Genomic DNA, 26,684 nt, shown 5'->3' with positions numbered 1-26,684 from the left:
CGTTGAAGTGCTTTTGTTAATATTTGTAAATTCGTTTAATTCTATCAACGGTCTCAAACACGGCAAGTATACCGGCCGTTCAAGTAGTAAAAATATCGTATCCACAGGGATTAGAAGGTAATATAAGCATTTATTGACTATTCGTGACTAAAGAATAATTCCAATTTCATAGTTTGTGCAGTGAATTCAAAGTTGTGACTATTGGAATGAAAGCTGTAAATAAATAATGTTTTGTGAGTGGAAAAGGTAAGGAATGATATTGTGAAATTGTGAGGTTGTGGGGGTCAGATTTCACCAAACGTAACACTAATGTATCCTTAATCTCTTGTTGAATTCATTGCTTAGTCAACCCAAGAGTTTACTCAAACCTAATCCCTTAGAGAAAGAGCCTAGGTGCGGATATTGAATATCAATCCCTTGAGTACCCAATATCTACACCCGCATTACGGGCTAGGGTTTAAGACTACTAATGGGTCAAGCTCTATCCCTAGATACAATCACCACTAGGCATATGTTTCAGAACTAGTTTCAAAGGTTATTTTCCAATACCCATGGAACCTTAAATCATGCAAAGGGTGATCAATCCAAAGCAAGCATTACGAATAGAAACAAACACAACAAAGAATAAAACAACATGTATATATATCATTAAAATCGTAAAGATTACAATAGAGTACGTTGGTTACATCTAACCCCACAAAATGGGTGAAACCACTCACAACAATGAGGGCAAATACAAAATAGAGATGAAGGAGGAAGTGAAGAACCGAAGGAAAGATCCGCACACGGACGATCCCAAGCCCTGGGAATCCCTTCCGCAGCTCCTGGAGGCGCCCAATGTGAGAATGGAGAGAAAGATCCCCGAAAATGGCTTCAAATACGAGCCTGGGAGATCAGATTAGGGTTCCGCGCCCGGCGCACAATTCTTCGCGCCCGGCACAAGTTCTTCCAGAGAAGTCAAGCACTCTCTGTCTCAACACAAGCCCGACGCAATTCCTTTTGCGCCCGGCTTAATTCCTTTTGCGCCCGGCGCAATATAACTGGCAGAGATGAAATACTCTGTTTTTGTCACGCCCAGCGCAGGTTATATTGAGCCCGGCGCAGAACCTCTTCTCTGCTCCTTAGCTTCTTAGGTTTCCAATCCTAAGAGTCTTCAACTTTCCACTCTTCCTCAATACCTGCACAAAAAATGAGGTGGATTAAGGTATTGTTAGATGAATTTGGGTTAGTTATATCTGCACACAAAATGAACCAAAAAGAGAACAATTATATTGCAATGGTTCAAAGGATGAGTGGAATTTGTTCAATAAGTCTCATCCAAAAAGAGGTAAAATTGAGACTTAACACATAGCACAACACCAACTTATCACCATCATTTACAACTTCCATTCCTCAAATACAGCTTACAACAAAACCAACTCTCAACATACACAAATTTAATCATCGCATAATCAACTTTAAACAATTAATGCATCGTCATGCATATCAATTTATGGAGATCTCTTTCAACAAAGGTGAACAATTTAAATGGCTTGACCCTACTAAATCGCTACATTTGACCTATCGCAACCAAATCATGTAGATACAACACTAGGACTCTCAGAGCATCTAGTAAACAACTTAAACTAACTTATTAGGTTTCCCCACTTAAGCTAGGAAAGTTTAGTACTACTGTCAAGGTAGAACAGTTTGAGTGTGAGCCTATCACGACCTTAACATGCATATCTAAGCCTCATGGAATTAACTTGTCGACTACTCTCCAAATACTATGTACTTTTTCAATAATTAGTTAAGGATTTTATCTCTCGACTTGTGACTTACTCGGTTTGTCACTTTATACACATATGACTTCACCTAACCTCCATACAGATTTACATTTGGTCGCTGTATAATCAGTATGGTTCAACTTAACCCTATGTCGTTTTCATTGATCCACACTTGACGCTACCAATCCTACACTGATGTGATTAGAGTAGAGAGTCCCTAACTCGAGTCACGCCAACTAAAACTAAAACTAACTCAACAACAACTTAACTTTCAAGGGTTCTTTGACTCTTAAAGTTCTAAAACAACGATTATAATAATTTGAAAATTAATCATAAATCATACAATTAATTCATAAAACAAAACACAGTATTACAAATATAGTTAAATTTATATCCTTTTCTAATTTATTGTTTTTAAATTAAATTTTAAAAAAATATATGTATCCTTTTAAAATTTGTTTTTTATATTACTTAAATATAATTTATATCATATTTTATTAGTCCATATTTGTTTTTTGTATGGAGGAATGGTTCCAAAAATTCTAACTACTGTCCAAGTCCAAAATATTTAAGAGTGCAACTTGATCATTTAAACGCTAGAGGTCCTCACATATATAAGGTCCCTATTTTGAGTGTGAATCTTGTACTTGACATAATGATACAAATCATGATATTTTACTTGTTGCCACCAAATAACTCTATGAATCACGTCATCATCACTGCATATTACTTTGTAAGTCACATGACATCTTACTGTATCTACTGTTGAGAATATCAATTGATCGAGTCATATTTTGGCTGGTGATATGAGGACTTAGTGGATGATCCAGGAGATACCAAGCCTTAGGAGGTTCTAACCCTCAAGATTTAGTTTCAAATGCATGAAACTACTTATTTGTTAGATGACCCAATTGGTTAGTGTCTCTAGTATACCGCTTGATCAATCACAAACTAAGACGGTACACAACTTTTCAGACTTGAGAGCTGAAACATGCAAAGAATACTTGCTTGATGCACTAAATCGATCAAAGACCCAAACAATAAAATGTTAAATATAAAATATAATAATTTTATCTGATAATAAATCATGATATATACTAATTATTAGATAAAATAAAGTTTATTCCCATCATAACTTACTTGTATCTTATCTTTTATATATATATATATATATTCTATTTTAACTATTAAATGAATTATAAAAGTAGTATAATGTAACGGGAGAGAAAAAGAAAGAGAGATATGTCGAATGTTTGTGAAACATGGGTGATCATTACATAATAGCTTTTTTTTCTTACTCTTACAAATTTGTATTATTAACCAATTAGATAATTATGTGACTTAGCTTGGGCTCAATCACACTTGTTTATGGTAGACAAGCTTCCATCACAGTTTATGGCCGTTTGTGATCGGTCACTTGACTGGCAATATGTTCATAACCAGTCTTGAGCATGACCACTAGATTCTTGAACAGCTTAGGATTTTTGTTGTCATCTTCTTGATTCTGTTTCTGTGGACAAGTGTAGGAGCATAATTCCAGAATTAGTCATTATTCTCTTGAATAACAAGTAATGACGATCCTACAATCATGTCCACAAATATTAAATTAAATACTATCAAATTTGCATTACATATGGGTTTATACTGTGTTCTCCTTAAAGATCGTTGAGTCTATCTGTCTTTTCGCATCTTAGGCCCACAAAGAAGACTTATAAATTGATAGCTATTGGGCTTTCTTTTCTCATCTTATCTAACTGATTCCATAACTAAATTGCCAATTTCCCATTATTGGGCCAAACTTTCTTTCACCTACAGTTCGTATACACCTGTCTTCAGCAAAACTCGCTTTCATTTTATTTTTTTTTTAATTTTATTTTTTTAAAACAAGTTCTAATGTTGTTTAGTCATCAGATGAAACCTCAGGCAGGGACCATTTGCGAAGTAGAATGGATGAGAGTAACATTTATAAGTCTCAAGGATTTACGTGGCGTTGTTGGATATGAGAGTAATATTTATAAATTTTATAAAATGTTTACAAACTAATTCATAAATTTGTACACAAAAGATTTCTTTTATAAGTAATAAAAAGTCTTTAATTTTTTTTTTATTGATTGAATACCATGAAATTTCCTTATATTATTTAAAAGTCTTGCTTGAATATTAGAGATTTTTATGTAATTTTTTTAAAAAAAATTGAATTCTAATCTAATACACCTCTTTAATTTAATTTGATCTTTTTACTACATTTCTATGTATATACAATATACGAAAAAGTAGGTTTAAATATATTTTTTTAAATAAATCATAAAAAATAAAATGTTGATAATCTTTCACAATAATATATAAATTAAATGGGTTACTACTATAAAAGCCACCATAATCTTGGAAGCTTACGATGGTTAAGGACTTTCTTCATGTTTAGAAGTGTTTATGAATTGGATTCTTGCAAAATTCAAATCGAATTCAATCAATTTATTTTATAAAAATAAACTGGTTAACTAATCTATTTTTAATAAAGTGGATCGGTTTGAATTTTAAAAATATGGATCAATTTTTTTTAAATTGAGTCGATTCGATGTGGTACAATTATTCATTTTACATGCATATATGGATCATTTTTTTTATTAAAAAAATAACAAACTGAACCATCCACTTTATAAAAATGGATTGATAATTGAACTGAACTTGAAAAGTGGATCGATTTAAATGTTTTCTTAGAACGGATCAAATTTTTTAAAATGAACCAAAATAGTTATAGTTTGATTTAAATTGATTTGGATTCTTTGCACACTCCTATTCATATCAGCTTAGTCAACATTATCCAGCTGTTAATATAAATAAGTTGTACTAAGCCTGCAAATCTTGTTATGATCATATTCATTACACTAAAAAGGCGATGTAACAATGTCTTACCAATACTTCCCTTTTTCACAACTTAATTTTTGTAAATAAAAAAAATCAATAGCAATTATAAATTAATAACATTTAACTTAGCCACCACTTATTCCCTTAATCTTAAAATGGGTTCCTCATTGGCACAAAACTTTTTTCAAGTACAAACTAAAAAGCACCAAAAGTGGGTAAATTATCATACGATCTTGGTGGTTGTGTCTTTTGAAATAACAATAGGAAGCCCAAGTTCCTATTTAACATCATAACCATTCCATTATGTCTCACAGGCTATGCCACTAACATTATCTTCCACTTGAGTCTTGTTCTAATTCTTCTTCTACCTTCAACAAACTAGTGAAAACCTTAACCAAATAAAATAAAGAGAAGCATTTTGCATAAAGCAAATAATGAAGTGGAAGGAAAAAAAATCTTTTTTAGCTTCCTTTTCTCTCATTTCTCATGCATCTTCTTTATCTTGGTTCCCTAAGTTCAAGTAGACGAGAATGAATTAAAAATCACGTGCTTGTAAAATAAAGCACAAGGAAAATTTAAGTGTTTCACCATAATGTCTAAATTTGTATGATATTGGTGCTTTCAGTAGACAATCGTTTAATAAAAAGAATTATGAGGATAAAAAGAGTAAGATATTGATGAGAGAATGCCATTCCCTCTTTAGGTTTCCATGGTGATAGAAAGGATACACATGGAAGAAGAAAAGGCACACTTAAGTTGAAAGAGAAGGGTTTTGGTCAAGGAGAAGAAAGAAAGTTGTTGAATGATGGGAAGGTTTCCAAGGAGATGAATGAGTACAATTGAGAAAAAGAATATGAAGCCTGGAGATTTGATAGGAAAGTTCAAAAAGTTTTTCAAAAGAAACTCTTGACATTAAAAGATTAGAGGAAGTTGAATTAACACCCAATAAAGTTGTGAAAAAATATATGTTGCAATTTGAATCATCTTGAACAATTTTCACACTAAGAACACACGGTTTTGCCTCTTTGATAGTTTCATATGTGTATTGTCTACCATGGTGATAATGAAAGCACTAATGTAATGAAACTAAATTGGAAAATAAGCGAGGTTACTATTTTATTGTTCTATCAACAATCAACTCCCAATGTAAATAGGAAGAATAATAACCAATTACAATTAACATAAGGAAATGATAAAAAAGAATGATGCATAAAGCCAGAGAAGAATGAGATAAATCCCAAAAAAAAAATGATCCCCTTCATTGTTCCCACTCCATCTTTCTTATAGTGTTAGAGCACAAAATCTCTTAAACGTGAGTTTGTTAGCCTTTACCTCATTCTTCTTCTCATTTTTAGGATGCCCATATCTCCGCTAACAATTTTTGGTTCTTGTTGTTCACTTTTTGTAACCATGTGTCCATTATGATTTGGCATCCTCATTTACATATCCTTGGAAATAATATAAAAGAAACTGAGAAAAAGGAAATGAGCTATGAAAGCCAAAACTTGAAACAAATTAAGGAGTTAAAGGTAAAGACAAACAAACAAAGGCATCCACATAATCTCAGTAAAGAACTTTTGAGGAGAAAACCAAAGCTGAACTCTAAGGTCAAAATATATTCTTCAAGGATGGTTTCTAAGGTTGAAATATGCAAAAACAAAGGCTTTAGAGGACAAGAGGAGAGCAAAACTAAAGATTAAGAAACAAAGGGAGGAAAATGAAGAGGAATTAGGATTAGATAGCTTTGTTGTGATCAAGTGTTCATAAAATCTAAACCAAGATTTCAGAGATTCAATAATTTAGATGATCATAGAGAATTAGATTAGCCAGTTAGAAGAGATGGAAGAATTGTTAGCATGTTATATGACTTTGAATGTAGATGATTGTCATTATCTCATCATCGAAGTGTTAGAAGAGATGGGAGAATTGTTAGCATGTTATATGACTTTGAATGTAGATGAGTATCATGATCTCATCATCAAAGTGTTCCAGTAGGTATGGTTTGACATAAGTTATGATGGTTTGGATATTAAACTAGACATGCAATGTTGTTTCTATGAATAACAACATGTCTATAATTGCTAGGCTTGACCACAAATGTATAATCATTCTAAAAGCATATGTTGTTCTTGCCATGCTAGAATTTTTTTTGAAACTCAATATTTTTTGCATGTAATTATGTTGTTCTTGCCATGCTAGTGGATTCAAGTCAATCATTTATGCGAAAGCGACATATGCTAAATTAGTTAGTTAATACTTAATAGTCACAAGTTATTGTGCCAGAACATGGTACTTGAGATAACTGTTAAAAAGCAGAGCAACTAAGTTTCATTACCTTCCAAGTTCCAAAGACTGAAACAATGCTATCTACAATCAAGCAGACTTTTCGCTAAGCAACTTGGTATTTTGAGTTAAATCTTTGGCATATATATATTAATAGCATAAATAACTTCTTGATTTTGTGTCGAGACTTATGGCATGAGACTATGCTTGTAACATCCTAAATTTCAAGAACAATATTTTCAATATTATTATTATTGAGTGTACACTTCTTAAAATAGTAATTAAATTTTTTTTTAGTTATTATAAATTTACATTACAACATTTTAGTAAAATAAAATTTTAAAATAGTTATTTCTAATCTAATTAATAAAATAGAAACATCCATTATTTATAATTTTATTACTATCATTTTTTTAATTTTAGTTAGTATATTTAAAAATGTATATTTAAAATAAATAAATACTAGTATTTTATAAAATGTTATATTTACAAAACCAAATATATATATATAAGCTATTTAGTTATATTATAAATATTTATGATATTATTATCTAAGAAAAAGAATTTATTATAAATTTGAATGATGATATAAACAAATAACATAAAATAGCTTAGTGGGTAGGGCATGTGACTTTCATTTAAGAAAACCAGAGTTCGAATCCTGCTAGTCTACATTCGGATTTTTTTAAAAAAAATTTCCAAAAAAAAAAAAAAAATATTAAATGCAGGGGATAAGTTTTATCCCTGCTGCACTGCTGAGGAGGAACGGATAAATTTTATCCTTGCAACATTTACGAATCTGTAGCCACGTAGTAAAAGTAAGAAAGGAAACAAAGAGTGAAAGTGAAACTGAAAGTGAAAGTGAGAAAATTAAGAAGAGAGTGACGAGCAAAATTTTCCTTCTTGTGTTTTCCAAATATCAAGGTAAGGGGGAGGAGAACCTTATCTCTTTAAATTTTATACATTCTTATGTTTATTTAATTATGTTATTTTCTCGATCTAGTGAGATGTCCCTAACCTCATTTATTTGCTTAACTTTTGATTATTTTTGTCTATAATAATTATTAAGGTGTTCATATTTTATATTGTTTCATTATTTTATAATAATTGCCATTTTTATTTATGTTATTGGTACTATTAATATATTTTTTTTACGTAAATATATTTATAATCAATTATGATATAGTTTTGTTAAAGTCTCTTTGAATCATATTATTATTATTTTTTCACGTATTTATGAAGATAAATATTGTTCTATGGCCATAGAAGATAAAGTTTGAATTATTTGTAGCTGGAGGTTTGACCTTGGAGATTTAAATGAGTAAGAAATGAAGGTGAAATATCCTATTGTTGGTTAAGGTGAAATATCCTTTTGTTGGTTGGTATTGTAATGATGCTCATTTATCCTGACTAGTCACTACAAGTATAATTCAAATTTTATTGTATCATGAAAATTTAATATATGATCTGTATATATATATATATATATATATATATATATATATATATATATATATATATGTTTAATATTGATTATAAATAATTCTGTATATTTTTTTGAGTTATTATATTTATTGGATATTGTTCTTACTCCTTTCTTTTCTTTGTTTTTAAAATTAAATGTAGTATAAAATAGATGGATCTATTTGGAATTCCAGATCATTTTGCAATTGTTATAGCTGTTGTCTTCTTTGGAAGGAATTGGATGTGGAGGCTATTTGATGAATCTATTATAATTTTATTTGTTATTGTAAATTTATTCCTACTATCAATGTAAATATTGTAATAGAAGTGAAAGAAAAAAATATTGTATAAAATAATACATTATTGTAAATATTTTAGAACGATATATCATGTATTAAATTCACAAAATATTCTTTTTCTTTATCTTTATCTTTATCTTAAAAAAAAAATATTATTAATAATATAATTGTGAAATATTATATAAGAAAATATATAATTATTGTTATAGGGCTTTACAATGCTAGGTTAGCTAGATTCACAAATCAACAATTTGTTGGTGCCAACCAATTTGTAAGTCATTAAAACTTTTTCTTTAGCATTTTCATGAACCATATAGCCTTACTAGCTATCCTATAATATGGACATAATTTTGAGCATATTATCAAATGTTTAGCTATATATTTGTCTCCACATTATGTGCTTGCATCTTGAAAGTTCTTACTCAATTAATAAATGGTTATAATTCTGCAATTGATCATCTAAAGTGCATCCAGTACTTTAAAGAAATCAAATTTATGGGATCGTAAGATCAAGTTAATAGTGAATTAACCTAACCATAATGGTTAGTTTAAGTTTAAAAATTAAAACCCAAGTTAATTGTGAATAAACTGAATTAATTCATTCAAGACATTATCAAATATCTTTCTAATTGAGTCAACACTGATTTATATTCTCATATAGTTATTCTAAATTCCCCATATACTAAATTCCCCATATAGTTATTCTAATTGTAGAATGTGTTTGAACTAATGAAAAATGAGAGTAAATATATAACTTATCTCCAAAAAATAGCAATATGTATTTATTTATTATCCATTCTCCGAAAGGTTGTATTACCAATTTAGTTCTTAAATCAGTTAAATGTATAAAATTCACTATAAATTCTGTCCACAACTGTTAAGTTCGTGTAAAGGTGATTGAGTTGGCATAATAATGAGTAATGACATGTATATTATTTAGTTCTTAATAAATATGCAAGATTTATTATAAATTAGTCCTTTTGTCCATTATTTAAGTTTTTTTTAATCAAAATCGTCGAGTTTGACACATTAACTACAAGCATAAAACATTAAATGGTATATTAAAACGTACCTACATAGACGTGAACATAAAAAGTAATAAAAAATATGATACAAATAAAAAAGCATTTGGGAAGTTTGATGTAAAATAGCGTGGGAAGACATAAACAAAGAAAGTAGGAATGTTATTTCAACACCCACTATTTAATACACATTACTAACACCTGTATATATATTTTTTATTTATCTTTTCTTATCACAACATATAATTATTAACGGATATGCATTGTCAACGTTGAATAATTAAAAATCATCTTCGATACGAATTTTATGAAAGTTGCTATGTAATTAATAGTTAAATGACAGTATAATTTATATAGATAGTATATACATTATTTTTTTCTTAACTTAAACCTCAAATAAATAATAGCAAAAAAATACTTTATTTAACTCTCGACTTAGCATCATATTTTTCCAAAATTAACCATTTTTTGAAACCTAATCCATATTTAATACAATATATGCCCATATTTGTGTGTGTGTTTTAGAAGACTTTATACTTTGACATGCAAACCTACCAGAACAAGTTAATAACTAATAACCATGAACATTATTAACTCAAATAATTTAATTTAGAAAATTAATTTATCTCTATCCTAATTATTTCTTTAACTTTTCTATTGTTCTCTTTCACTTCTCCATCTATATTTACCTACGCATGTTCCTTGTTATATTTAACTTTCCTAAATATCAACTTAATCATTCTAGCTATATTGATAATCTTAACTACTCCAATGGAAGAACTAATTCGCATATATTTAAAGAATAAATTGCATATATGTAGTCGCAAATGTAACATTTAGCATCCCATGTGGGCAATGTGCGAATTCAACCATGAAAAAATCTTAACTATCGGTAAAATTATATAAATTGTACTAAATTTTGCACATATTCCATAACTAAAGTGAATATAGGGATTAAACCTACACATATTTTCTCACTTTCAGAGCCAAATTGTATGGTTACGAGCACAATGCATGATTGCTGATGCAATGTTCCACTTTGGTCAAAGTCTACGGTTTGACGGGGTCACGTCCACTAGTTTGACCAAGGAACGAAAGAGGTTCAGCTTCACTCTCAGTGGGTCGTGAAAGTGAAATTAATGGATAACACACAACTTGTGAGCAACTTCTGCTTTTTATTGTTTACAAGTGGCAAGCAAAAATAATTTAATGATCATTTCACACTACACCAAAATTAGTTTTGTGTGACAATTAATTTATTATTTAGCGGTCATATAAATAGTCATTATTTTTTTTACCAGTATTTAAATAATGACCGGTGTATCTAATATCCTAATACTATTACTGACATTTATATAAAATGCTGGTAAAGATCTACTAAATTATCAAAAAAACTTATTTTTTAGTGACAATTTTAGTAACCATTTTAAAATTTATTAAAAAACTTTTTTTTTTCAATTGTCTCCTTTACTTTAAATAATTTATTCCTATAATTTCCTTTTCTAAATTCATAACTTATATTTTTTTTTATCTCTACTCGATGTAAGATTTGTAAGATAAGGGTTGTCTTTTATTTATATATTTTTTAATTTTCTTGTCTCTTAAGAAATGTGAGATTTATAAGATGAAAGTTGCTCTCTAATTGTTTTATAGCACTATTAAACTTGGTAATAATGGATTATTTGATACTAATTTAGAATAGTGAATTAGGAGTCAACCCTATAAAATGAATCTTTAAGGTGATAGTTATTACTCACTTATATGCTATTTAATTTTCTTATCTCTAATCGATGTGTAACTTAAGTTTTTTCTAATAAATAATTGTCGCTAATAGTAAACTTTAGTGTAGTATAAATATATTTTTAGTCGCTATTATATATTAACCATTAATATTTTTATATATGACGGCAATTAAATTATTGTCATTAAATAATTATCGTTAATAACAAATTTTGTTGTAGTGTAATTTTATATTATTATTATTATTATTTTTATATAAGAAACTTCGAGAAAGTTGAGAAGAAAGATATAAAAGTGTGCTTCAATTTCACCAGGCACGGAAGCTGTGGTTGAATTTATAAAATACAACTGCCATAGTTTGAAATAAAACCTTTGCTTATAAAAATTTTATTTGGCTTAGTTTATATACAAAAAAAAATTATTTCAATGTATTCCTGGATGCACAGACCATTTGGCGAAGTTCCGTGTATTCGAGAATATTACATTAGCCTAATAAAATCGTAATGCATGACGTCGTTTAATTTTTTATACACTTAGATTGACAGGAAACATTATTAAATTAAACAAAGATACTTACAAATCTTCTGAAAAATAATACTTTTGAAATTATGTTGAAAATTCTACTTTGAAGTCTGTAAGCAATGTTCTCATAATCACATTAATTTCTTAAGAATAATCACCATCGAATTGGTAAATATGTTTGTAATACTATATGATATATTAAATAATTCTGACAAAATAAAAATAAAAATAAGTAAACTAAACAAACATTTCAATTAACATAAAAAATAAAAATAACCAATAATAAAATATTAAATAACAACCTAGACGTTAACATATTTTTATGTAGGTAATTATTTGCCTCAAGATTTTTCAAACAAATAAAAATATAAGCATAAAATTAGAAATCAATTTAAACTGGTTTACTCCATCAGTATCCTGAGTTGTCTGAACCCATATTCTAATAGAATTGGCCAATTTGACTTTTAATCAATGGTGGAAGTGTCCTGTAATACCAAAGAGATATTGGTCAAAAAGAGCTGTTTCAGATTCCATCTAACACCCAGATAAATAACAGTAACAGCAACATTAGAGTAGTCAAATTAAATGATGAAAATAGGTTACAAATTACAATCAATCAAACAAAAACTGATAATTGGGTGTACACCTCTAGATACAGGATACAATCACCCACTTCAGCTCAATTTAGCTTCAATCATAATAAACATTATTGAAATAAACAGAGATTTACAATTCACAACCAAGAGTGAAAAGAGGTCCAGTCCACTAAGAAATTGGGTGCTCATCATGCCATCACATGGTACAGCAAAAAGCTTCATGAATCATGACCAAAACAAACTCTGCATGTTTGATTCAGATGCTTTTTCTAGGAAATAATTGTTTGTTCTCCCCTTTATTTCAAAAAGCTACTGCAAAAAGCTTTTTTGCCCCTGAAATGAGCTCATCTAAACAAGCAATAGTAAAATCCAAACAAAGGCAAAAAATATAAACCAGATAAGCAGAACTCCATGAGAATCAACAATAGCAATGATAAAAAATAAGGGAGAGAAAATTATTAAAATGGACAATTTGCACCATAAAAGCAAAATGGGATGGTTGACATGTTCTGCAGATTCAGTATAGATTTAATGGACTGTTACAAATATAAAATTTATTTTAAAGAAAGTTCATAAAAATAATTTACATAGTCAGACAGAGATCACAAGTTCCTGACATCAATGATCCATCTGTTATCAATTTCCCATACTTCATATGTAAAATAAATATTCATAGTCTCTGTTGTGTTTGTATTTGATTGTGCATGAAGCATGAATCTTTCATGTTCCTCATTATACATGCAAATGCAGATTTAACTTACTTTAACAGCTTCAACTAATCAAAGCATCACTTCTGTCCATAAAATTTTTTATTCTCAATCTACACCAATGTTTCTCTTGTCAGTCTCAGTTTAAGTTTAAGCTACAAGTCAGCAATCAACATTTTCTGAGACTTCCAACACAATTTAGAAATACAAGAACAAAGAATGTAATGTAATATAGACTAGAACTTCAGAAATTATTTTCACATCATAACAAGTCATCACCATTCAATCTAGAAATTCTTTCCATACACCTTGTACTTGTATGTGGTCACTGATCAATCTCAAATTATACGTAGTTTTCTTGTACTATAATAAATAGTGATATAGACAGAAAGACGTAAAACCCCTGAAAATTGTTAAATAAAGAAAATAGAACTATAATTATTCGCTCACAGTCATAAATAATTATATCTTGCATTTCCTTACATGAAAAATCCTAGTTTCCAGTAATGTCTTGTTTAAATGTCATACTCTCATCTCTAGTCTCAATAAATTCTTTAATAAGGAGATCTATGAAAATTATAGAATGAAAAAATTTGAACGGATAATATACACTTGCAATATCTTGTATCTATTTCCAGTAATCTGTTTTTAAATGTAATACTCTTAAGCCTGGTTTCATTTAAATCTCATAAATTCATTAATAAACAGTTCTTTCTATCCTAATTAGCAAAGCAACATAGTCTTACATGATCTAAAAAAATATTCATGTTCATAATAAAGAGCAAGGGACAAGAAGTACCACTCCTCAACCTTATAATTCTTAACATGGTAAGAGGTACTTACTACCTACTTACTACACTTATTTCTTTAAAGTAGTGCGATATAGGATATATATTCTATTATCAATTATCTTATTTACAGTTCATTTCATCCATTACACGATATACATAAAGTCCATTGTAGAACACTTTTAAATGTCAATATTAGACCATTTTTCCTCCACAGGGCATCTATAATTCTAGATTACAATTTAAAAAACTAATTTCCACTTTCAATATTGAGTAACTCCCTGTAGGAGACAGCAACAGAGGGTATATACAGTTGGTTTATATTGTATGGCAAAGTAACAAAGAATGGAACGGAGGGAAAAAAATGTAGAAAAACAAACCACACTTAAGTACAGGTTTTAACAGGGTAAAAATAGACTTTAATTGAACAGTATAATAATTGACTAAATTCTATAGAGGATGCAATTATTTAACAAAAAAAAATATGGTATTTTTATATTTAGCAGAACCAAGCCAACCATGCATACCTATATTTATTACATAAAATTGTAGGGCATCACAACTGAAGTATAATCTGCTTGACTAAGACTGCCCCATCTGTTCAGGAAGGTTATTTACATTGCTAATGTTCCACCAAAATTTCCTATTATTTCTGCTATCAGAATCCTTTCTTTCAGATTGCGTTTCAGATGAACCAGGATTTTCTGTCAAGAATTTTTCCCAGAATATGTCATTAACACCGGCAGCCACAGGGGCTGTTCCCACAGGTTGTTCTTTCGATGCATCAAGATCAGAAACAGCAGCTACAGCTGGTTCAGAATTCATGCCAATTCCAGGTGACTTAGGCTGCACTTCAACATCTAGTTGCACACAAGATATAGCTGGACTATCTGCACAACTCATAGATTCGTCAAAATCCAAGTTTGAATGACTTTGCAAAAAAGTGTCAACATCATGTGACATTTCCTCCCAAAACTCAATGGATGACTCGAGCAAATCCAATCGCTCCATGTTTGATGTTAAAATAGAGGAACCCTGTGCATTTTGCCTCGGTAGTACTGGAGAAATTTCCATATGATCTTCAATGCTAGCACTGTCGCTATAGAGACTACTTCTTGGCAACCTTCGTTTTCTATCCATGATGTTTTCTGGCAGTTGCAAGAGATTTAAAGCAATCCCAGGTTTCTGCAGCACTTGAGAAACAGAAGAAAGCATATTTTCTTGCTTCTTTTCCATCTTTTCCAAGCGGTCATTTGAGCATTTTAATTGCACTTCATACATTTTCCACTCCTGTTCATGCCTCTCCAACTCCCGAAGAAGTTGTGCTTTATCTTGTTTAAGCTTCTCTATCTCATCCTTCAAACTCTGCCGTTCTGCTTCAGTCAGCGGAGAAGTCCCTTGACTTTGGACATTCTGTAAAGAATGGCTATGAACAGGTTTACGCCTATGGATATTCTTCAAAAGATGTGGTTGACCTCTTATAAAATCATCATTTGCAAATTCCCATTTTTCAGGGTCAATCTTTCTGAACCCCTGATCAAACAGAAAACCATGACATAGTTCAAGCAATCAAACCCTTTATAAGGAAAGGAAGAATATAAGAATAATAATATGTTATCAAATACATTAACATGAAGAAGATTGGATTGACTTACATAAGTGTTGAGCTGCCTTATAAAACTGGAGAAGTTACTGTGCTTAAAGAATCTGGGCAACAATTCACTTGAAAATTCCGGTGGATTCCAAACAACGAAACTCTTATTGGTGGGACTCCAGGAAACAATGGAATTGGTGGAAGGATCATCCACCATCTCATAAGTCTTGGTGAGGAAAGGTGGCAGGGAACTGGAACTACCCTGAGCTTCCTCCATCATCCAAACTCCAAAGCAAAACACACAAATCCCAAAGCAAAGTGAACCCTCAAAAACCCTTTCACTTTTAAACAACTTTAACCTATACAAAATAACATATATAAGAAGAAAAAAAATTACTTCCTTTTCCTCCCCCTTTCCTTCGTCGCTGGGTTTCACCAATCCCAGTTAACACCAATTAATAATTTCCAAACAAAGGATACATTTTTCCCATTTTCAATTCAGAATCCCTCACTCAAACAAATTAAAGCTCACAACCTTACCTCCACTCCACCAGTTACAACTGGCGTTGAATCAAACGCCCAAAGGTGAAACCTTTTTCCAGATTCAAATGCTCAAATGCAACTACAAAGCTGAAAGTGGAAGCTTTTCTTCCGAATAGGGAAAGTTCATATCTCTGTCCATAGTTGCCAAAAGCTTAAATTCTGACCAATTTTTCAACAGTATAATATAAATGACTTGATTTTATCAGAGAAAATAGAATATCATTTAATCCATAAAGTTTTTTTTAAAAAAAAAAAAAAAAAAAAACTTGCTGATCAAGTAAATAATAAATGAATATTTAATTTCAACATTTTTTAAAAGGAGGACATTAAAATAAATTAAATTACCATCTTTGATGGGGAGATAGACGGATAAGAAGGTGCAGAGAAAAGAGATCTTTTGGTCAGTAAGTGCTTCCAAATATTTGGATCCTTCCAGGCTACGAGGTAGACAATTCTGAATTTTCTTCTTTCAGTTGATTTCTCTTTTCAACCTTATTTATTATGGTTTATTTTATTTGAAAAAAAAAAGAAGAAGAATAAGAATGTAAAAAATAAAAATAACACAATAATAATAAATAAATAATTCCTAGAGTATCCAACTCCTCGAGCACAGGCTGCATAGGAATTTTGTTGCTTTGACCTCGTACATGGATTAGAAGTTCATGAATAAGTACGATATTGTGATTATCCTTGAATTATTAGTTTAAAAAGTAAAATAATATTTATTATATTTTATTTTTCTAATTTACTAAAAAAATTAAAATTGGAAAATAAAAAAGTTAAAAATAATAAATGGAATTAAATGGAAAAGGCAAAGTTTTATATTTAAAGCATTTAATATTTTGAAATCATTAATAGAATTTAATATTAGACAATAGTGAAAAAATGTAACGAAATATCTCAAATTTACATTAATAATAAATTTTTTATGAAATAAATTTAAAGAAAAGGAAAAGTCTTCTTATATTGAAAATATTTAATATTTTCTGAGTGTTGTTATAATTTAATATTAGACAATAGTATAAAATGTAATATCTCAAATTTATTTAATAAAAAATTTCATGAAATAAATATAAAAGAAAAGGAAAAGTCTTATATTTAAAGTATTCAACATTTTCTAATAAATAACAGAATTTAATATTAGACATTAGTACAAAAATGTAATAAAATATTTTAAATGAGATTTATTAACTAACTTTTAATTAAATAAATTTAAAAGAAAAGGAAAATTATTCTTATATTGAAAATATTTTTCAAATTCTTAATAGTATTTAGACTAAATTATTTTCTGTCATTTATCTTATTTTTTAGATTCATTTTGATTATTTATTTATTACAATATTTATTTTAATCTTTTATATTTTATATTTAAATTAATTTGATCCTTTTAATGATCATTTTTAAATTTGTAACATAATTTTGAATTTGACTAGTTCAAAATGTGATATTTATAATATTATATTTACCTATGTGAAAATTGAAAATTGTAATTAATATTTGAATTTAAAAAGATTATAAATATTTTAAAAATTGCGTAAAAATATATTTCATGAACAACTAAAAAATAATGAGATTAAATCTTTTTTTATCATATTTATAATATATTTATTTGAATTTTAATTGTATTCAATAATTTTTATATAAGTGAATCTTATGAGATGAATTTGAAGTTTTATTCAGTAAAAAAAGATTAAAAAATTAAATTAATTGATTGTACATGTTTTTTACAATTTTAATTTTCTATTTTCTATTTTTGCGCGAACAATTACAATGAAAGAATTAAAAAAATATATATATAGACCATAGCCGATGCAATATTGTTGTAATAAATAAGTCTTCTGTACCAATTCTTTCTTTTCTTCTATGTTTCAATAAAATAAAAATTTAATTAGTATAAAAAGACATTGTAATTTTTAAAATTATTATCTAATTATGATTTTTCATATATTAAGATTGTTAACCTTTAGTGATTATTTTAAAAGTTATACAAAATGATTTTTAGTTAATTAACAATAATAAAAATATAAAATGTTTAAGCTAATAATATAGCAAAATTAAACTTATAAAGTAAACAGAGTTCTTTCTCTCATTTTTCTTTAAGGATAACACAGGACAGGAACATATGCATATCTTCATATATGACAAACTTTGCTACACTAGTCTATCGGAATTAATTAGGAGACAAATCATTAAAGTATGAATAGAAAAACTACCCACGACACTTCGATCATAACCATTTCATGAATAAATATAGTACAATCTATCAAATTTGTTAATATTTTTATGCTACAGTAAAACAAACTTATTGAAAGAAGATTGCTAATATATATATATATATATATATATATATATATATATATATATATATATATATATATATATATATATAACGCATGCAATGTATATGTCCCATGTGATTGCCTTATTATTCATTTTACTTATATGATGTATATTCATAGGAAGTAAGAACTTTATGTAAAAAAAAAAAACACTTCAGAACAAGTCATCGACGTAAGAAATAAAAATAAAAATATAAAGCATTACTTTATATTTAAATAGATAAAATTTATAAAAAATATTAATTTTAAAATAGCCACATGAATACTACATAACTAACTTACAATATTAATAAATATTTTTAAAATTGGAGTTGTTATTGAATTGGTTTAGGTATCAATTTAAAGATCAATAGTTTAATCATAGTTGAGTTGTAGTTAAATTAATATTAATAAAATAATAATAATTATTAATTATTAATAAAATTAATATTAAATACATTAATATAATGTCATAATTTAATAATATTAAAAATTCAAATATGATATTATTTATAGGTTCTTAAACCTTAATATTGATGTATATATAAAAGTTAATATAGTATAATATTTAAGTTTAAATTTTAGTAGGATATCACAATTTCTATTAAAAATAATAAGTTTATATCAAGAATAAAAATTTTAAAATTATATATAATAAAAGTTTAAATATATTTTTAGTCTTTTAAATTTAAGATAAATTTGTTTTTAGTTCCTCAAATTTTAAAATTATTTTTTTAGTCTTTGTAATTGTTAAAAATCTTGTTGTAGTTCCTCGGGCCATCAATAATATATTTCAAAGTGACAGATTGAGATAGTTATATAGTTTTAGTTGGATTTAATATGATGTTTTTTTTAACAGAAATATTAATAGATAGATTTTATGCATTAATATTTAACATATTCCTTAATAAAATTTGAGTATAAAGACTAAAGCAAGATTTTTAAAATTATATAAACTAAATATACTAATTTTAAATTTGAAGGATTAAAAATAAATTTATCTTAAATTTGAGGGACTAAAAATATATTAAAGCCCAATAAATTATAAAACTCAGGATATAAAAAATTACAAATTAACATAAATTATTAATTATGTTTTTATAAGAAAAAATATTAAAAATAATCGATAAAGTAATTAATTCAATTTATAATTTTTTTATTAAATATGTATTTTATTTTATTTAAAATATTTTAAATTAGTTTTATAAATAACTTTTTTAATAGGATTGGTTCAAATCGATTTATTAAATCATCGATTTTAAGTTAGTTCAACTAGTTATAAAATCCTCCAATTCTTGCTAGCACCCGAATCGATTCCTAATTTGATTGGTCAAACTGGTTGGTCTGATCTAATTTTCAAAACAGTAATATTAGTAGAACATTCATTTGTATAATCATATGGTCTAATTTTATGTTTTTTGTTTATTATAATAACTGTTTCTAGTAGAAATTGTCTCTTATAATATTTATTTTAAGCTTTATTGATTAATTATATGATATGTGTTGATTAATTATTGAATTGTTATATTTATTATTGTTTCATAGCTTTAAAGGTTAAGGGATACTTAAGAATTAAGTTGTCAATTAAATAGTTTTAATTAGGGTCAAGTTGGCCAAGTTTAGGAAATAGTATATAATGTTTTTCTTAAGAAATGAACTTCATAAGTTCATAATATGTAAGTTCATATTTTAAGAAAATTTATAGAGAAGTTAGATAGAGGAACTTTAGAAGCAAGAAGATTTCTTTCTTCTTCTAAATTCCTTAGAGTCTCTAACCTTTCTCGGTAGCTAAGTAAAGTTGAGAGATCAAATATTCAAAACTCAGAGGTCGAGAATCTCAAGTGAAAAAAGTTGTATGACGACAACTTTTGATTTTCCTTCCTCTTCATTGATTTTTTTCAGACAATTTGAGATAAGGAATATTTGTTGATTGATATTGATTATAGATGTTGAATTCGGCTTGTATATACTTTTGGATGGTTGAATTGGTTGGACTTGTGAGATGAAAAAGTTGGTTATTAGTAGTATATTTGAAATTGTGTCGAGTAAAAATGGATGATTCTTGAGTGTAATAATTATATGTGATATTTTGTAACACTCATTTATTCTTTTTAAGTATAACATATAATTATTTAATTATTTTTAAAAAATATTATAAGTAATTATTTAAATTAAATAACTTTATAATACCAATGTAATTGAAAATAAAGAAAAGAGTAGTTTATTAATTTACGCTTATTCACATAATTACAAGTCATAATAGAAATTATATATAATAAAGGAGGTTGAGGAAGTTGATGGGTGGAAGAGAAAATGTGATGACCACATGACCTTTAAAGAATATTGTGTTGAAACATCTGGAAGTGCTATAACAAAAGATCTTTGACCTTTGAAGGTTCCTATATTATTTTGCTTGTCGACGATCCATTGTAATCTTAAGAAAAAAAAAAAAGAAAAAAAACAAGAAACATAAAAGGAGTTCAAGTAAATAAATAAAAATAATTCACATATATACATATATATTACGGATTTTAATTCTTTTCAATAAAGAATAAGTCTATTTATACTTAGTTTAATAACTTATTATATTCTATATCAAATTTCAACGATTTAATTATTAAATTTAAAATTTTTAATGCATAAATGAAACCTGTAAATTTTTAAAAAATTTAAAAATTATTTGGTACTTCATTTTATTAATTTAAATGGATGGATAATCATAAATTATTTTATATATTAATTTAAATTAATACAACAAAATATTAAATAGTTATCAAATTTTTAAAAAAAATTGCAAACTTAATTTATGCATTAAAAATTTAAATTTAATGTGAATCATTAAAATTTGATATAAAATATAAATTATTAAATAAAATAAATTTAAATAAACTTCCTCTTAAAATAAATAAATATTTTCTTTATATATATATATATATATGAGGGGGTTATAATTACACTAGTGTAACTTTTACTAAGTATTACACCACTCAATAACTTTATATAAAATGTGAATTTTGTAAATCCAACCTTTAGATTGAAAGTCCATATCTCTTAGATCATATATACAAAATTTTATATTAATCCAAGATGATTTGACACTTCGTTTTTATAAAATAAAATTAACGTAATATATTCATTTCAAAATACACTAAAATATGATTACTTTCAAGTTGTTGTTTAATTTTAACAAAATTTGATATACACGTATAAAGTGATATGAACTTTCAATCTAACGATTTAATTTACAAAATTCATAATTAATATAAAGTTATTGAACAGTATAATATTTAGTAAAAATTATACCGGTATAATTATAATTTCTCTCTCCCTCTCTCTATATATATATATATAAATAAGGATAAGATCCAATAGCCTCATTAATAGTTTGTAGCTTCCGTGGCTATATATTATGGGAGGTGACAATAGTTACCGTAATGGAAAAGAATTTTTCTCCCGATTCCGCAATTATACCACATGTCATATGCAGCTTTTGAGGTGTGCATATATTTATTTATTATTTTTTCTCAATCCAGATTATTAATTTTTTTCATCCATCTCTTTCCTTTTCAAAACACCTACCTATACATCAAACAAACTATTATATTATCTACGTACTAAATATATTTATATTATATTATTTATAAAAAAAACTGTTTCATAATTTATATATTTTTTAAAATTAAAATACTAATAAAAAGTTATCATTCCATGATATAGATATAATTTATATTAGTTTAATTTTAAAAAATACAAATCTTATTCATGAAGAGTAAAAGTTCCCATGAAAATTTAGATTGTTACATGTTTTATGTTTAAATTGGGTTGTACAAGTTGCATATATATTGAAAATATGGTTGCATGTTGGCTGGTTTTGAGAAATTGTAAGTTTTTGAGTTAATTTGAGGATTTTGTCAAGCGTGGAAGTCTTTATCACAATGAATGTGCCTTCATGGTGTCAGATGTGACTGATGTTAGGGACTCTTTGTCCTGACGATATTGGAGATAGGATTGGTAGCGTCACATGTAGGTCAATAAGGAGCTCTTTGACTTGGTCATGTCAGACATGAAATGAGAGGTGTCAGATATGATTGCTTGATGAATTCTCTAAATTGATGGCGTAGAGCATAGGCAAAGAGGTGTTAGGTGTGATCAAGTCAATGATTCTTTGTTTTGATGACATCGAACACAGGTCTATCTATGCCAGACATGATTAAAACATGGCTCTTTGTCTCATCCACATCGAGCACAAGTAGTTTGGCATTAAGCGTAGGCGAGTTAAAGGCTCTTAGAGGTTAGGAGAATGGCATTGGTCGTAGTTTACTGAAATGAAATTTGATGTTTTAAGTTGTCTAAGTGTTGAAGTATGGTGATTCACTTACATAATTGATGTCATATGATTATAGTTCATTATGCATTGATCTAGGATGATATATAATAATATTTGAAGTTGATTTAGTTGCAAGTTGCTTATGAATAAGAGTTTGAATAAGTTGAAAGTTGTTGGTTGACTAAGATATTAAGTTGTATAAGCATTTAGTGATGAGATACATAAAAAAAAATAGAGGAGAGTAAAGTTTTAAAATTAAAATATCTCATTGTATGGATATAAGTTATGATGCTCCGAGAGTCCAAAGTTGTAAACTCTTTAGTGAGTAAGTTGACTCCTAAATGGAAAGTTATTTTTAAATTGTCTCTTCTATGTTTTATGAGGGACAATATGGGAAACAAGTTAAGTCATATTGATTATAAAACGACCAATGTGGAACCATATGGAGGCCATGTCGAATCATATGTGTATGAAGTGACCAACTGAGTAAGGTATAAAATCGATGGTTAAAACCCTTAATTGATTGTTAGAAAGGTGCGTGATATTTGAAGGGTAGTCGACGAGTTAATCCTATATGAGACTTAGATATGCATGCTAAAGTCATGGTAGACTCATACCTAAGTTGTTTTGTCTTAAAATAAATACTAGATTTTCCTTATGATTTGATTGCAATGATCATATTTAGTATAAGAGTAAGATATGAATAATTTGGATAGTTGGTTAGTGGGAGGATGATGGTCATGTTGGAGATGACCTACTTTAAATATACTACTCTAATGTAGTATTGTTGTATAGATGTGTTTGATAGGCAATATGATTATTTGTATTCAATAGTGTATATTGTATATATGTAACCCCATAAGGGACTTTATATTTTTCAATTAAATTGGTATACATTATTTATGGTATCCTATATTTGTATCTATTAAATAAATATTAAAGTGATTGTTACAAAAGAATTCTAGTGTAGTTAAATATTTTATATTTTTTTGTTATATAGTAACTATGCTATATTAAGTATAATGATCTATTAGATCATTACATCTTCTATATCTGTAAATCTAGGAATATAAAAAATACTCACATTCACATATATATGTGAATAAGATATGTCACGAATAATAAATAGTTAGCTATACACGAATGATAAGTACACATAAAATAGTTATAAGACTTATAGTAAAAATAATAATATTAAATATAATAAAATAAATTTAAATTCACTTATTTTTAGTAATTAAATTTATATAATTTTGTTTTAATATTCAAGAACGGGGTAAGGTGGACGTGGCGAGGGCTCAATAATACACATTAATGCAATATTTCTGCCTCTTTCCCGTCTCTATCTAGTGATTAAATCTATTTTCTATTGCTTATCATCGTTATATTATATGAGTAATGAGGATACAGATACTGGAATTGTCTTTGGGGAGGGTGACATTTGGGATACAGTGGATGCTTCTTCTCTATAATATATTTTGGACGAATCGTAAAACATGAGAATATTATATTCTATTCATATGGAAAAGATCGAAAGAGTTTCCTACGTTATGCAGAGAGAGAAACAGAAAAAGGTTCGTAGGTAAACGCGTGGCTCGCATCTATCTGGTTTGGTAAAATGAATGATTAAGAGAGGAATTATGCTAATGCTGGTCTATTATTTGAACGTTGTTATGATTATTGGTTACAGTAAATAAAAGGAAGAGAAACAAGTTTGTTATGACATATTTAGAATAGTTATGGACCAGTCCTATCAGCTTATATACATCACTTTCAGCCTTCGTTTATTTAGGCTCCTCATAATTGGTGGCTTTAAATTTATAATATGTAAGATTAAATTAGAAGCAACTGTAAAGTGCTGGATATAGATATATGGCTGTCAGAAGATTAGAAATATCAAAAAAAAAAGAAAAAGAAATCTATTAAAAGAAAAGTATCCCACGTAATGTAAGAAACTACATTAATTATACGTACGTGAGACTGAATTGCGTATAATTCATACCAACATTAATGTAACATCTCATTACCATGAATGCACCCATCTTATCATAATTATGCAATCAAGCGTATTAAAAAAATTAATATTAAAATAGGTGAATAATAAGACTAGATTATGTGCAATTTCAAGAAATATGAAAAATTTCAAGAAAATTTTGTTAATAGAAATATTATAATTTTTGTAATTTATTATATCAGCAAAATAATTTGTTTATTATATATATATATACTTTTATAAAAAATAATCTTTAATGATGCAATTTCATTTTTGTATTGATTATAAGGATATAATGCCTTATATATTATACTATTTGTATAAGTGTAAAAATTTGTCCGTATATAATGACGGATTAATTCATTCCGAAAGTAATTCTATTTAAATTTATTTAGTTTAATAATTTTTATTTTATATTAAAATTTAATGATTTAATTATTAAATTAAAAATTTTAATATATAAATTAAGTCTGTAAATTTTTAAAAAAAATTAAAACTATTTAATACTCATTTCATTAATTCAAATTGATGGATAATCATAAAAATATTTTATATATTGATTTGAATTTATATAACAAAGTATCAAATAGTTTTTAAATTTTTAAAAGTTTACATACTTGATTTATGCATTAAGAAAATTTAATTCAATAGTTATATCGTTGAAATTTGATGTAAAATATGAATAATTGAGTGGAGTAAGTGGATTCCTCTTTTATATATTTAAATTTTTTGAAAACATGTGATACTTCATTATATAAAGTCAAATCAATGTATAAATTATTTTTATGATTATCTAAGAATTTGAATTGACGAAACAAAGTATTAAATAATTTTCAAAATTTTTAAAAATTTGTAAACTTGATCTATATTTTAAGAACTTTTAATTTAACAACTATATCTTTGAAATTTAACATATATCATGTGTTATCGGACAAAATAACTTTATCAAGAGTTACTCTAGGGATAATTTAATCCTTAATCTCTCTCTCTCTCTCTCTCTATATATATATATATATATATGGGGAATGCTAATATACTCCCACTAAAAATAGGTGGGAGTATGTTAGCAACCTATACCAAATTTTTAGGACAAAAAAATCACTCATTTCTTTTGATTTGGTTAATTTGTATAAATGATATAATAGTAATTTAATTTCATTTTAAATGAAAAATAAAATATTTTCTCTCTCTTATTAATTTCTTTCACTGAGTCATTTCTCTCTCCTATTAAATTCCTTCTTCAACCCATTTCTCTTTCTTATTAAATTCTTTCTCTAACTTATTTATCTCTCTTCTATTAAATTCTTTCTTTAACTCATTTCTCTCTCATATCTCATGATGTCTCCCCCTCTCTTTCTCTGAACAAATAAAAATTAATTAATAGAAAAAAGAAATAACTTAGTAAATGAAGTTAATAAGAGAGAGAAAATATTTTATTTTCTTTTAAAATTAAATTAAGTTACTATAATATCCTTTGTACGAATTAACCAAATAAAAAAAATGAGTAGTTTTTTTGTCCTAAAGTTTTGGTGTAGGTTGCTAACATACTCCCGCTAAAAAATAGATAGGAGTATATTAGCATTCCCCTATATATATATGAGGAGAAATTCATTTAATCTAAGAATAAATTTACCTATACTTACTTCACTTAATAACTCATTTTATACATTAAGTTTTAATGATTCAAATGTTAAATTAAAAATTTTTAATGTAAAGATCAAGTCTACAAATTTTTAAAAAGTTTGAAAAATTATTTAATACTCAATTTTATTAATTCAAATTGATGGTTAATCATATAAGTATTTGATACGTTGATTTGAATTAATGAAACAAAGTATACCAAATCATTTTAAATTT

At 27.2% G+C, this 26,684-nt stretch overlaps 1 protein-coding gene across 3 annotated transcripts; it reads right to left on the bottom strand.

Moving 5' to 3' along the window:
• Positions 1-12,244: 12,244 nt before the first annotated feature.
• On the bottom strand, positions 12,245-16,653 carry LOC109812729 (heat stress transcription factor A-4c). 3 transcript variants are annotated; one of them, XR_002240944.3, is made up of 4 exons: positions 16,535-16,652; positions 15,708-16,348; positions 14,580-15,585; positions 12,245-12,446 (listed from the first exon to the last, which is right to left on the bottom strand). XR_002240944.3 is itself a non-coding variant. In XM_020376762.3 (3 exons), exons 2-3 carry the CDS (start codon positions 15,924-15,926, stop codon positions 14,635-14,637), a joined length of 1,170 nt encoding a protein of 389 aa, XP_020232351.2. In that variant the 5' UTR covers positions 15,927-16,348; positions 16,535-16,652; the 3' UTR covers positions 14,418-14,634. The 3 variants fall into 3 exon arrangements, 1 of the variants encoding a protein (XP_020232351.2); XR_014430389.1 differs by lacking the exon at positions 12,245-12,446 and adding an exon at positions 12,518-12,905 and having other exon boundaries at positions 16,535-16,653; XM_020376762.3 differs by lacking the exon at positions 12,245-12,446 and having other exon boundaries at positions 14,418-15,585.
• Between the last annotated feature and the right edge of the window lie 10,031 nt (positions 16,654-26,684).

The sequence above is a fragment of the Cajanus cajan genome, chromosome 1 (genome assembly GCF_000230855.2).
Source record: "Cajanus cajan strain Asha chromosome 1, NIPB_CcT2T_4, whole genome shotgun sequence".
NCBI lineage: Eukaryota > Viridiplantae > Streptophyta > Magnoliopsida > Fabales > Fabaceae > Cajanus > Cajanus cajan.
Note: the sequence above shows the minus strand (reverse complement) of the source record. Positions and strands in the feature narration are given on the sequence as shown.